Here is a 14,741-nt window from a genome sequence, read left to right as displayed (position 1 = left end):
CTTGTTAATACTGAGTGTGAAAATTAGTGACCTGTAGGGAACTGTTTCCAAAATAGTGTTTGTATTTGTATTACCTTCAAGGCTATCCAAGTAAGCTTGGGGAGAAACAGAAAAATACAGAGTTAATGTTAGTTCTGCAAATAAAGAATGCAAAACAAAACAAAAGACCCAAACAATCTTCTTTCAAAAAGAAGCAGTTCCAGGATCCAAGACAAAGCAATTTTCAAGCAGTTTTTGAATGGAATTAAGCTTCCCTACTACAGGAAGCATCACTCCAGAATGAAAGCCATATGATGGGTTGGATGTGAACCACAATGCAGCCACCTAACGCTAGAAAGACTTCCCAAATAAATGTTTTTGAGGGTTGTAAAAGAGCATGGATGCCTTGCCTCATTTTCTGTTACCATGCTGCCAGGCATTAGACAGACTGTGTCTAGCAGGTTAAAGTGTGAAGAGGAATGTGGGCTCTAGTCCTCACCAAAAAAAACCCCAAAACCAAACAAAAAAACCCAAAATGAAAGAAAACAAAACAACCCAAACCAACCAAATGAGAGACAACCAAAAAACAACAACAAAATCCTAACCAAAAATAAAAGGAAAGGTATCTTCTTTTTCTGGGGTTGAGAACTCAGCCTGAAAACATGTCTCCAACCAGAGCCTGGAGAACAGTCTCAGTCCTGGAAAAACTTGCATCAACCTACAACATGTGACTTCCCATAGTTTAAAAGTTTAGTATGTGGAAAATAAAACAACCTATTTTTCATCTTCATCTTAATCAAAGGCAAAACCAACTTCAATTTCACAATGAAATTTGGCAAGCAACTAGTCAGAGAATCCTCAGGCTGTAGCATGCATAAAGGCCAATATGGAATACATCACAGCCCTCCATCTCACAGCAAAACCACAGGCATTATCACAAGCTAATTTCAAGGATTCCCTCCAAAACTGATTCAGAACACGAATCTTCTTCCCTTTTCAATTCTGCCTGAGCAAGGTATTTCACTACTGCATGCTGAAAAGCACAGGAGAGGAACAGTGGGACAATGCCCACTACAACAGGCTGCATTCATGGCACTCACATGTGCTTCATAACATTTCACTCTCTTGATTACCTGTTTGTACTTTCGGTAGCAACGCTGAATAACAGCAGCAGCCACCTCCTGCTGTTCCCGGAGAGGACGACCCTGTGTGGACAAAGGAAGGAGCAGCATCAGGCAGAGTGCACCCACAGCCAGGACAGGTGACCTGGATCTCAGCTGCTTGCAGGGCAAACCTCTCCTGTCAACACTGCCTGGTCCAACTCGGGCCTAGGCATTTCCTGGAGATGCCTCTGCTGTCAACTCACATAAGGAACAAACCTTTGAAATGCATCTTTATACCAAATGGACAACTAAGCAGAACCTCTGGGGTACATTTTGTGGATGTGCTTTGTGAGTGCTGCATGGCATGGCATGCACTTCCTATACAGTACTTGTTGGGCAAACATCAACAAGCCAACAAGTCAGAAGTATTGAAAAGGTTATGACAGAAACTATCGCATGGCATGGCATGCACTTCCTATACAGTACTTGTTGGGCAAACATCAACAAGCAAATATCAGAAGCATTGAAAAAGTTATGATAGAAACTATATTTTTGTCCCCAGAGTGGATATTACCCACATTGCAGTTTGTAACAAATTATACTCTCTCACACACCCACCAAGGAAGACACTGGACATTTGAGCCACATACCTTGTATTTCCTGAATACTGTCTGGACGAGTTTGGCAGCTTCATAGAGTTCTCTCTGCTCATGATCAGACAGAGTTAACTGTGCAAACTCATTTTCTACCTTCTCGCTGGTGGATGCACTCAGAAATTCAGACCAGTCTGCTGCCGAGGGAAGGCTGGGTTTCTCAAAAGCTATTTCACTGATTGGTGAGCCTGCAGGGCTCAAGCTGGTGTTCGAAGAAGGGGTCAGGGGTTCGTTATACAGACTTCTGAAATACCAATCACAGTAGGAATTATTGGCTTACAAAGCACTCGGGCTGGCATCACAGATAAGGACAACAACACTTCTGAGTTCAAGACAGAAGTTTATGCTCCTGTCTCTCTCTCCAAGCAACATCCCACACCCCTGAGCCTGCCTGTCCTGCACTGCAAATATGTGGTGCTGGAGTGAAAACCCCATTCCAGGAATTTGTAGCTGTGCTGGCAACAATACATCTGAGCACATGAGTGTGCCTGGGCCAGCAAGACCAGAACTGAGTCTCACTGAGAACTGGCACCTGCAGGCTGAAGAGTCAGAACATGCTGTCCAGGACTCACACCACACCAAAACCCAGAGCAACCTCACAGCTCTCACTGACCTGATCTGTGCAGCACTGGGCAAGTGATCGACATCAGCAAGGTAACTGGCCAGCCAGCTCATGGTGGTGCTCATGGCAGCACTGTCTGTCCTCTCCACCAGCAGCGACTCCATTGGCACAAAATTCTCTCGCTTGATCCTGTCAGGAGTAGCTTCAATAATGTGCTCTGCAAGTGTCATCATGTTCACCTGCCAAGGGGGAAACAACAGCAAACTTCAGCGGCCTGGAAGAAGGTGCTTTGTGCTTCCATGTTACAGCCCAGCTTTAGACAGAATTCCCCATTCTGCCCAAGCTGTGTAAGCTGGAGTCTTCTGTTTGTTTCAACAGTGGAGTGAAACCCATTAACCAGTGCCCATTTGATTTTCTGATTCTTCAGACCAAGCACTGCAGGGTTTCATATTCCCTGGACCTCTATTTTCCCTTTATGGGGAGCCCAAGAGATCTGGAGAAAGGTATCTGGGCCTTCCTTCTACAGCTGTCACTAGTGTGTTATTTCCAAAGGAAAAGTGACTTTGCCACTCTTTTGCTGAGATGTGCAGTACAGCACAACAGGACAATAAAGGTACATCAAGAGAAGTTAAAAATCTTGGGACAAAACAATGTCAGGAATCCTTCTGAATGGTATACCACAGAGCTTAGCAAGTTTCACAGGAATTTTCAACTCAGGGAACAGAAAACTCTTCTTGTTTTGCAACGCTCTGCTTCACCCATGTTACACCAGCCAGAGAACATTCAGAGATGCCAAGGCAGAACAGGTAAGGCTGTGTTCCCATTACCCATTTGCTCAGACACCCACTGTATCTTTCTCAGAGTAATGACTTCTCATATGTCTCTCCTGCTTCTGTTACATTTTTATTTCCTCTATTCCATACCTAGTGGGATTCTTTCTTCCCCAAAGCCACTGTCTCTTCCATTCTCCACTCTTTCCTACCTCCTTCCCTCTGAAGCGCAGAGGCCTGGCCTGCAACCACAGCACTACCTCTCTCACACTGTTTTTGCAGGGACTGCTGCCCAGTTCCCACAGGACTATTGGGCCACCTGAGTCACATGCACTGCTGTGATCAGGCTCCACTTTTTCCTTCTTCCTTGCACAACTGCAAACAATTTTGTGCATTCTGTATGCTGTTGAAGTGTACAACCCTAAATGCTAACCTTTAGCCTTTATGTCTGCATGGAAATTGGAAGGAAATGACCACACATTGACTTGTGACCACCTCCTTCCTCAAAGCACAATTCAGAGTCTCTAGAGGCCTCCATGGGAGTTTCTCATGGCCAGGATCCTCTGTGCAGGATCCTGATCTTGGTGCTGTGGGTGTGTTTACCTGCAGTTCATCCATGTGGTGTAAACAGTCCTCATCCCCTGTGCTGTCCCTGTAGGACAAGAGTTCTGCATCCACCATCTCCCTGTCGGCCATCATCAACACATTCATCTGCTCCCGCTGGCGGAGCCGATGGGCCACAGCCTCCTTCCCCTTCTGGCTCCCTGCCACCTGCACTGCAGACACACCAATATAAATGTCTTTTGGGTTCCATTTGATGCCTGCTTGGCTGCCAGAGCCCCGGTACCCAGTAACTTCTGGGATGTGCTGGGAGAGCTCCCGGCCATAGTCCCTCAGCCCTTCACTGGGGCTGATTGTCTCAGTGGAGGATTGCTTGGAGCTGGAGTTCTGCTTCCTAATGCTTGGCTGTTCCAGGCTCAGTGCAGTGGAAAGCAGCTTCTCTTGCCGGGCTTGAAAATACTCAGGGCTCAGCTTATGCTTTTTGGGTGCAGGGTAATCTTTCTGAGTCTCACTACTGTAATAGCTGGAAGGTTCTGATCTTGGCCGCCTCAGCTCTGCAAACAAACAGATCAGTGGTCAAAACTAAACATGCAGCTCACAACTGCTATAGGAACATCAACAGCTTCTGCCTCATGCCAAAGTTTGTGCTGTGGACACCTGACAGGATGTGCAAAGAGAGTAATAACCACTCAGGGAGGATACTGTCTCAACCACTCCTAAGATACACAAGCCTTTGCAAAGCAGGCATTCACTCCTCTTCCTGATGTTTATGAAAGCATATGTAGCACAAGAAAAGAATTAAGTATGGACAGCAAGGCTACAGGTGGAACCTGCTGCCCAGGTGAGCTCCTCACCCCCACATTTTCACATGTTAAATGTCAGCAGAACAGAGCACACCCTCCAGGATGCTTTACCTGTGTTTGTACTGGAAATCACTGTGACTCCCTTCTGAGGCTCCTGAGAGGCAACAAGCTCGCTGTGCCACTGGGACACCCAGCTCTCTGTGTTGGAGTCTGTGCTCGAGGGGCACTGAATCCTGGGGTTTTGCCCAAGCTGAGTTTGCTCATCTCGCTGTAGCTGCTCCAGGCACTCTGCCAGCTTCACGTGGCCCCGAGAGCGAGCGATGGCCAGCGGCAATCTCCCGAGGGAGTCCGGAATGGAGATGGCTCGGCGGTCCCACTTGTACAGCACAACAGCTGCATCCATGTGGCCCAGGGCACAGGCCCACATCTAGAGAAGAAAAGGTAACTGACCCACTGGAGACCTGCCTTCTCCTTTCTTGTTAATGCAGTGGAGTCTGCTCCCAGCTCAAGGAAAAATTCTTCTGATAAATAAAACCATGATATGCTCAAGGCCAGCAGATCACGTTTATAAATGTCCTAACCCAATCCAACTTAGAGGACTGAATACATGCTATTCTCTCCTACAACAGAGAAACCTCCAACTGACAACAAAGCTGACAGTTTTGGTTCTTCTGTTTTGGGGTTTTTTAGTGACATTGACATCACTGCAGAGACAGAACAGCTTCATACACAAAGGAATATCTGACGTCAGAAATATGCAGACAGGACCAAAGGTGGGAAACCATAAAATAAATACACTGAGTGGTAAACTGGCAGTTATGGTTCCATCTGTTTTGGCTTTTTGCTTGTCTAAGTCCTCAGTCATGATTTTATGACTCCAGTGACCAAGACAGTTTATAATTTTACAACCTTTACAGTTAAACAGTCACAGAGGACAATGAGAAAGAAGGAATGTAATGTCCTTTTCACACCATTATAGTGGAGACTACATTCTGTGTAAAACTCTAACCAGAACCATCTGTCTGTCCCCTTTCCTCATGTTTCTCAATGACAAACTTTTGTTCTATGTGCTCTCTCTCAACAGAATGCCAGGAAGCTGATAGTACCATGTCTTACCATGTATGCAGCAGGAACATGCACTCTCCAGAGTGAAACACTTTAGGAAAATGACACATCAGAAAGAACTCCCCAAAGACTCTCAGAAATTTCAGACCCGGCTCTTACCAGAGGAGTGCAGGAGAAATGATCCACATTCAAAGGGTCAACTTCCAGCTCCAGATCAATGCTGTCTGCATGTTTGGTGCTGCAGGGGAAACAAGAAAAGGAATGATGCTCTGTAGCCATGTCAGGATCGTTGCCTAAGCACAGATTTATCCAAAGCACTGTACCACAAAGAAGAGGCCACACACATGCCCACAACACATGTGTTTACTACAGGCAGTGCCCCCACCACAGACATGAAGAGCATGATACATCCAGCAACTGGACTCGCTCTCAAGACACAGGTCCCATCAGATCAAGGCATGAGAACAAGTTCAGGGGCTTGGCTCTTTGTACAAGGAATGTGGACGGAGCAGAGTTTACATATGCTCCTGCCATGCCTGTGCTGACAGCCCAGAGTCCAGCAGGCTGGGTCTTACCGCCACTTGATGAGGGTCTGGATGAGAGTAGCATAGCCCTGGGCAGCAGCCAGATGGAGCAGTGTCATTCCTCGGAAAGTCTTCGAGTGGATCAAGTGTTTGGACTTCGCCCAGCACGCACGACTCATCATCTTCTCACACACCACCACCACGCGGCTCTCAAAGCAGCTGCCCAGGGTCCCAGTCCCAGAAACGCACTGAAACACCACACACATCCCAGTTTAACCACAGAGAGGGGCTGCAGCTTGCCCTGAACGGGCAGCCTGCCACTTCTACAAGTACTGACACAGTGGCAAATGTGACCAAAAACCAGCTGCTGTTAGATACCCACAAACCAGACTTGTTACTTAGGGGAAACTGTAACCCTTTCCAAACCCCATCCCACAAAGAAACCTCTGGTAAGAAAGCATAAAGCTGTGTCTGGACACAGAAGGGTTCATACCTGCACCTGTGTTCCACTGTTCCCATTGCCATTGCTCCCGCCTCCTACTCCTTGTTTGTGTTGCTGGGAGCCTGTCATTTCAGCCATTCTCCTCTCCATCTGCTCAAGTCGCTCCAATATGGACATCCTGAACTGGTTATCTGGGTTGGAAAAAGCCAGAATAAGGATATTTCCATGGAAATGAAGCTCAGGTTTTGACAGCCAACTACAGGAAGTCACGAACAGCTATTGTGGAAGTGATGGAGGAGATTTGCTCTGCTTGGAAATGCACATACACTTGCTCTTCATCCTAGCTCATCAACTTCCTGCAGCAACCCTTTGACTGCAATTCCAGAGAACTTCCTTACAGAAAACAGACAGTAAAATGAAAAAATGCAGGCAGAAGACAAATCCCTTTCCCTGTGAGTCCAGCTGTAGGCACACAATACCAGGGGTAATGCAAAGTCTTTCAAAACACAAACTAAGCAAATACACCCATTCACTGAACATTTCAGGAAGATCACATCTGGCATTTTAGAATCACTCCCCTACTTTACAAGAGTCCTGAATTCAGCTTGGCCTGTATCCTGGAATCATGCAATAACGGTACCTGAAAGAAAAAGACTCCTCTGCTTCCTTCTGTGCTTAGGAAAAGGAGCCTTTAACATGGCACTTGCTCTTCCCCTGGCAGGCTCCCTTTCTTGGAAAGCAGCTGCAGCCAAGTGCCAGAAACAGAACTACTAGAATTTGTCATATGGGCACTGACAATCCTGTAACACCACACCGTGTAACTCTGGAGCCCTCTGGTCCCTGCAGAAGTCTCAGGGCTGCGTTACTGATCTTCCCATCACTGCATTTTAACATAGCACTATCCTACAGCCACTAAGGCTTGAATGGTGGAGCAGGGAGGCTCAGACAGATTAACAGATCATTGCTGAACCCAATCCTGTAGGGATCAGCTGAGGCAATGCTTCTCTGGATAGGGCCAGTCAGTGCAGAGGGAATGGCTGCACATGCAGAGCTCCTTCTGTCCTGTGACCCATAAGGGATAAATTTCATGCAGCTCATGTGAAGCTGGGCAGGACTGTTTTGTGCATAGGGAACATTTAATGAATGCTGATATCATGCTAAGAGCAGAGGTAGTAAACTGTAAGGGAGAGACAGCCCTCACACTGTTCTGTTCCATGCATCCATAGAGATGGTGTGGTGGTGCAGAACACTCATAAACCCAGAACCAATCCCAGTGACAGCAAAATGAGTATGTGCACCAAAATAGACAAGCTCTGACGAAGTTTTAAACATGTCAGTCTTCTTCAAGAACACAGAGCCCTCCCTGGAAGTCTGTAGGAGTACTCATATGCTACACTCTGAAGCACAGCTCTCAGCAGAAAGTATTGGAGAATGTGGATCTCTGCTGTACTGCAGTGTGGACAATATTACAGACCAGTGGTACAAGACAGCTCAGCTCCACTGGCTGGAGACATCCCCTTCTCAGCAAGAGGCTGCTGTGGTCTGACAGCAGGCAAGAGCCCCACTCCCTTCTGGCCAGCTTCAGCATCCCCCCCTGGCTGCTCACGAGCCAGGGACAAAGGACTGCGGCCAGGAGCTCCCATCTAACCTCATGTCAGAGGTGAGCTCACTAGTCCAAAAGATTTATTACTAGTGCCTCGCTAATCCTCCATTTGTCCTGTTAATTGCAAAGCCCCTGGGAAAGGGCTGGCAGCTGTATCACCACACAGTGATGGTGCTGACGAGCTGTCAGGGCCCTGTCCCTCAGCTGTGGCCAGCGCACGGCAGCACCAGCAGCCCCGTTTGCCCAGCAGATCTTTGTTCCAGGAGTGCTGCAGTGTGCTGCAGTGCAGTCCACACCGCTGTCTCCTCCCTCCCCATTGCCAGGCAGAGCACGTCCACTGCAGAGCCTGGCACAGACCTGGCCCTGCCGAGCGTCCCCTCCCTGTGCCAGCACAGCTGCGACAGCCCGGGCACCTGGGAAAGGGCACGCCTGCCCTGCAGGGAACAGCTCTGCCCACACAGGTAATGCCACCCTCCCCGGCTGGCTACCAGCACCTGCATTTACTGGAGCTGAGAGCAGCAAGCCACACTGGGTAGCATATCTGAGCCCTCAGCCTTGTGCAGGCACAAGCAGCATCTTTTTAAAAGAAGAAATTTGGCTTGCACTGGAGTAATAAACCAACAAGCTCAGGGCTGCAAGATTGTGGGATTTGCTCCTACTCATTTAGGGATCCAGAGAGAATAATTCTGTACACCTTGGAAACAAAAGAAGAAAATAATTCCAGAGAAACACAGAAGTACAGATGACTATTTTCTCCTAATTTTTTTTTCAGTCTGAAACACTCTGGAACAGAAATGGAGGGCCCTCTGTTTGTGACTATTTTCCAGGCTCTTCTCTCTGGGCTTTATGACCTGTAATGAGTGAAGCCTCCACCTTTCCTGATCCCAAAGATACTGAGAACTTCCTCTCAGTTTTTGACAGAAGACTGAAGTTACTGAAGGTACACCTGTCACCCACCAATGTCCCCAGACACTAAACAAAACACTACATCAAAGAAAGGAAAGCAGGGAATTTTTCTTAGGAAACAGAATTCAGAACATCTGGTGCTCCCAGGTATTCCTATTCAGACACCTGGCAGTGCTCCTGGAAAATATTAAGGGCAAGACTAACTGGTTCTGACCAGATCAGGCATATTAGAAATATTCTGCTATTGGTAAAATGGGAAGTAAAAACAAACATTCTGGAGCAGCAGCACAGCATGGCCAGAGCCAGAGCTATCCCTGTGTCTAGAGGAGACCCCCAGAATTTACCCAGATCAGGGTGTGCCCCAAATGAGAAAGCTCCAGGCAGCAAATGAGCTAAGTGGGGCAGCAGTGCAGGGAAGGTGCCCCCATGCTGCACATTTTCCAGGTGACCAAAACTGGTGCCTAAGCAAGCCACAACTGATGACAACTCCAAAATTATTTATGTATAGGTGTTTCCATTATTCTGTAGTATCAATTACACCAAGATGTCCCTTTCAAAAGGAACCCTGGTCATTTGAAGCGCATGCACTGCACTAGCCTACCAAAAAACACCCAAACAAAACCCCTCAAGAAACTAACAACAACAAAAAACCCTCAACAACAAAAAACCCAAACAAACAAAACAACCAAAACACAAAAAGGAAAAAAAAAAGCGGGGTGGGGGGGAGGGGGAAGGGAAGGAGTGGGAGAGAGAACACCTTCCCCCAAGGTTTCTCCTGAACTCAGCAATGAGGCAAAATGCTCCTTGCCCAGCCCAGCCCTGAACACACAGATGAGCAGCATTTTGGACCATGTCCAGCTGTTTCACACACTGCTGATGAGCCAACAGATGCACCTTGCAATGCCTGAGAGAAGGGCTACAACCACCACTGGGCTGAACATTACAGCTAGCACTCTGAGACGTTCAAGACCTTTTATCCTGTGTTATTTCTCATTTTTCTCTCTTCCTCACTTCAGGGGGTCCCTGCAGGGCCACCTGCTTAACAGACACTGAATTACAGGAACAGTTTCCACATTCTTGTCTTTTCCAGCCAGCAGAAGATCTCATGACAAAAAGTCTCTTGCAGGGCACTGAAGATGAGAGCTCAACATCATAAAGATCAGTGTCCAAATAAGCTTTTCTCCTGCTACATTGTACTGGAAATCTAAACAGCCAGAGCCCAAGGAAATGTCTTTCACTGGAAGCACCCTCACTCTGTCCAAAGGCAACAAAGATCCACATGGATAAAAACATATTCATATATTTAAGGTTTTCCCAAATATTCTGCTTTTGATGATTGAATTCAAAATCTTTTAGAGAGCTAAAAAGTTAGACATGCAAATTCGTGCATTTATTGAGGTTTTCCACTACATATCGATCTAAGAAATGTTTTAATGTTCTTTAGGAAACTACAGTGAGTGCTTCTCAAGGTATTCTTCAAGGCTTCCTCCACCAAAGGTGATTAAAATAACCACATTTCTGTATCTCCAAGAGACAGAATAATTTCACAGAAAATATTCTGAACACTGTATCTTTCATAGAAATTATCTTCTTCAAATTCAACAGTATCACTGTAACACCAAAATGACTTCTCCCTATCTTCCCCCTAGCATAACAAGGAGAGGTGACCTGAGGGAAGCTGAACTGCCCCAGCAGGGAGGGACAGGGAGGAGCTGCCTGGTCAGATTTTGACCAGTACTAAGCAACTGGTTTGAATTTCATAATCATTTCCCTAAAACATGACCCATCTTTCAAATGCAGAACAAGCTTCATTTTCATCTGCATTGTGAGAGAGCCTATTACTGATCACAGTAATGACAGCAGGTTATGCACTGAATCCATCTAAAGATACAGAACAATTCTGGTACAAATCCTCTAAGGACACATGGTTGTTTACATCAGCCAGCATCTCAGAGTTACAGCCTGTATGCTTGCACAGTTACACAAAGACAACCTGGATATTGTTTAGCATTGCCTTTTCTTTTTTTAATTTTTTTCCCCAGAGTTGGTTTAATCCAGTGGTGTTTTCTTAACCCAGATCCCTTCATAATGAATTTAAAGCACACCTGTACAAACAGCTCAGTAAGCCACCACAGCAGGCACAGAGAGTGGAAAATGCAGGGAGCACAGGAGTTAGTTTAATCTCCAAGATTCTGGAAGCCACACCTCCATTTTCTCCCCCAGCGCTCTCCAATAAACACTGAATTTCCTCAGTAAGAATCTGAACAGATGCCAGCCATTTACGTGACACAAGTTCTCACTGGAGGCTGCAGAAGCACGTGCCTTGTGCAGCCTGGTAACAGCTCCTGCCTGCACAGACCCTGTACTGACAGGGGGCTAAAACACAGCACTGCAAACCCTTCACACCACAGCCCCTCCCCTGCACAGCCCCTTCCAACAGCAGCATTTCTGGTTTTGGGCTGTGCACAGCTCAGAGGGCAGGCACAGCTCAGAGCACTGCCTCTGCACACACTTATTACAACAGGTAGTAAAGGCACACCTTCACCAAACATCAGTTCTGCACTTTGTGTGGTACCCAAAACACCACCATGGAGCTAAGAGAATAGCAAGGCACAGCAGCAAGTGACAAGCCCTCCTCTGCTCAACTGGCCAATTTTAAGAAATGAGCACAGGGAGCTGCTTTTCCAATCTCTGCACACTGTTGTACCAGACAAGAACACATCCCAAAGGATCTTCAGTCCTTTGGCCAAGCAAGCTTCAGACACCAAGAAACTGTCTGTGCCACACACGACTTGGCAGTGCAGCCAGAACTACTACAGGGGAAATATTGCTGAAAATACAGATGAAAAATAAATGGGCAGTTCTCAGTAGCAAGCAGTGTAAACAACACTTGCTGTTTTTTCACACTCTCCCCTGGATACCTGGAGGTTTTCACCATGCTGCCCAACCAAAATGACAGACAGGATCTGTCTGGAAGAACTAAAGGATGAGGGTCCATGATCTCCTGCACATTCCAGCATGTAATTACTGCCCCACAGAATTCTGAGCACTGAGCTAACAGTGGTGTGCAAGATCTGCGTGTTCCCAAGCACTGTGCTTGGATGCTCTGGGTGTGGAGGATCCACCCTGAGGGCTTTGGCTTCCCAGCCTGTGCTGTTTCTTTACCAGCAGTTTCTGTGTTAAATCACTCCCTGCATGAGCACACACAGACTGAACTGAACAAGTGTGACAGCTGAGCACTGTAAAAAAAGCCATGCAGCATGAAGACATTTTTCTGTTTTGCAGAGCAAGCCAGAATTCTCTCACCATATTCTCTCATACAGCACAAGCTGTGGGTGGGGATGGAAGCAGTCTAAGGCCACGTCACTCACACTGCCACTGCTCTGTTTCTATTTTGCAAATCATCTGTCACTGCTCTACAAAATCATGCTCAATTCTCCTGTACAGTACAAACCCTGAACATCTTTCACATAACAATAACAATTTTATCATTTAATGCTGATTTCTGAGGTGGCATTGTTGCAGGAACACCTATTTCTGAAATAAAACTGTGGTTACATCCTCAATGCCCCTTATGAGAACCTCTCTTTAGCAGTAAGTTGTTACAGGTCACAGTCTATACCAGCAAATGAAAACACTTAAAATTAATATTCTAGGACAAATGCATATCTATATTAATGAGGCAGGTGACTTCCACGACTTTTGATCAGTGAGAAATGCCACAACTACTGAGGCATGAGATGAGGAAAACACTGGATTCTACACTCTGAGCCTAAGCAGCAGCTGAAGAAACTCCATGCTTTCACCCAAGAAATGAACATGAGCAGGAATGATGAAGTCATCCAGACCTGCACACACAGGTACTGTCAGTGATTTCAAGCCATTAATGCACCTGCCAAGGGATGACTTCTTACTGTCAACACTTTCCTCATAGTTCTTCCTGTGCTGTAGGACTTCAGCTATTATTCCCATGCCACCTGGGCTGACTCTGTTCCTCTCTGTCACCCCCAGTAGCCAGTTCTCCCTCAAAACAAGGTACTTCTCTACTTTACCACGCCATTACTAGAAAACAGAAGCAAGAGGGTTGCTCAGGCTGACTTCTTCCCCAAGTGGCAGTCTCTATACCAACAGCAATAAAGCACTTGCTGCCCTATTTTTCTGACTTCTCCTCCCTAGGGCTTTGGGAGGGCAAGATCTTAATGCTATCCAGGAACAGCTCCTTCAGGAAACAAAGGGAAGTTTTAAACATGCCATGTCTACTTTATATATTTTAGAGGTAGAGCACACTGCTAAAGACATCGCTTCCTGTGCTGTTTTGTAATTTGTATAAAAAATTTGGCTGCCTAAGGTCAGTCTCTGCATCTCAGGTCAGAAACCGACCTGACAGGTGCCAATACTATAAAAAATGTATGAGGAAAATGCTCTTGGATGTATGCAAAAGCAACAGCCTGGGAGAACATGCTGTGCTGCTGCTCACCTGCCCAGCACTACTACCCAGGGCTCCTGGAGATTTCCTCCTCCTAGGGATACATGCTGAAGCACTACAAACAGGAAAAAAGCATCCCATGCCACACATGCAGCATCTGTGCTTACAGTACTGTGTATGATATTTATGTATGCATATGGTAACAATTCTGACCCAAGTTTTCTCTCATTAAATCTGCAACCTCAAGAGTCAAAATACTCACTCTGAAATCACCAGACTGAAGAGCAGCATGCTATAAAATGGCCCCTATTTGCTGCAAAGTTAGATAAATAGGAACTGCTGCAAGCTACAAAACTGAAGCACTGGAACAGGTCAGCAAGTGAGACAGATCTCCTTTGCTGGAAGCTCTCATGAAGTCTGACGTCAGTCATGTTTACCCCATCTAAACTGCGAGCAGTCCACACAGCCTCCTGAAGTCCTCTTCCTAGTCCCGCTCTTTCTGCCAAAGCACGCTGCAAAACAAGTTTTCCAATACCGTGGTGCGCAGCAGGCGTGTGTTTCCAGCATCCCTGAGATCCCCAAGAAGGTCTGGGCTACCGACCTCCTTCTGTGCCGTAGCAGCTCAGAACACGAGGCTGCGAGCTGCAGGCGCTCCGATGTAATGTGTCCTGCTGCACACGTGATGCTACAATTCAAGTGCTGCCACAACTCTGAGCCTGCATCGCAACATCGCTCGGGAGGGGCTGAGGACCAACTCGGGAGGGGCTGAGGACCAAAACACGACCGCGTCCCATGGCTGGGGGCACAGCGAAGGGGGCACAGCGAGCAGCAAGGCGTGCAATCACCGTGGAAGTGCAGCAGAGCGAGACACAACACAGAAGCATGCAGATTTAAACCCAAACAAGCACTGCGCAACACTTCATCCTGCAATACTTACTGAAAGCAGCACTTTGTCACATGTGCGCATCCACCTGCAACGGCTGGGGGTCCCGGACCCCTCTGTAGTCCCTCCACCTGCTTCCAGGTAAATAATGTGACAACACCTGGCACCAGAGGACTGACCTGGGAGTCTACACGGCATCGGCGGAGGCTCCAGCCAGCATCTGGCGCAGACCCCGCAGCAGGGGCGGGCAGAGCAGGCTCCCCCCAGACCTGCTCGTCGTCTCTCGCATCCTCGCAGCCAGCTGGAGCCCCGCCGTCCTGTCGCAGCGCCGGCGGCTCTCAGCGGTGCCACCCCCGCGCCCCGGCGGCCGCAGCGGACGGGCTAACGCTGGCCGGGCTAACGCTGGCCGGCATCGCTGGGGCTCGGGGCGGCCCGGCCGGCCGCGGCGGACAACGAGCCCG

General features: G+C 47.5%; 1 protein-coding gene across 9 annotated transcripts in view; it reads right to left on the bottom strand.

Annotated features, from left to right (window-relative positions):
- The window catches only part of CAMTA1 (calmodulin binding transcription activator 1), a 237,312-nt gene that overhangs the window by 20,244 nt on the left and 202,327 nt on the right, over nt 1–14,741 (bottom strand). For 3 of the 9 annotated variants that reach the window (XM_039727754.1, XM_039727758.1, XM_039727755.1), the window contains 9 exons: nt 6,514–6,653; nt 6,072–6,268; nt 5,656–5,734; nt 4,543–4,858; nt 3,671–4,182; nt 2,349–2,536; nt 1,733–1,979; nt 1,113–1,184; nt 75–95 (listed from right to left, as the gene is read on the bottom strand). In XM_039727754.1, coding sequence (XP_039583688.1) covers nt 75–95; nt 1,113–1,184; nt 1,733–1,979; nt 2,349–2,536; nt 3,671–4,182; nt 4,543–4,858; nt 5,656–5,734; nt 6,072–6,268; nt 6,514–6,653 — 1,772 coding nt within the window. Of the gene's footprint in view, nt 1–74; nt 96–1,112; nt 1,185–1,732; nt 1,980–2,348; nt 2,537–3,670; nt 4,183–4,542; nt 4,859–5,655; nt 5,735–6,071; nt 6,269–6,513; nt 6,654–13,659; nt 13,805–13,834; nt 13,854–14,334; nt 14,729–14,741 lie in introns of those variants that run through there. The other 6 variants (XM_039727756.1, XM_039727757.1, XM_039727760.1 and 3 more) reach the window with 5 other exon arrangements.

This window comes from Passer montanus, unplaced genomic scaffold, assembly GCF_014805655.1.
Source record: "Passer montanus isolate IOZ18808 unplaced genomic scaffold, ASM1480565v1 scaffold62, whole genome shotgun sequence".
NCBI lineage: Eukaryota > Metazoa > Chordata > Aves > Passeriformes > Passeridae > Passer > Passer montanus.
The sequence above is the reverse complement of the archived record's forward strand: the minus strand, read 5'-3'. Positions and strand labels throughout refer to the sequence as shown.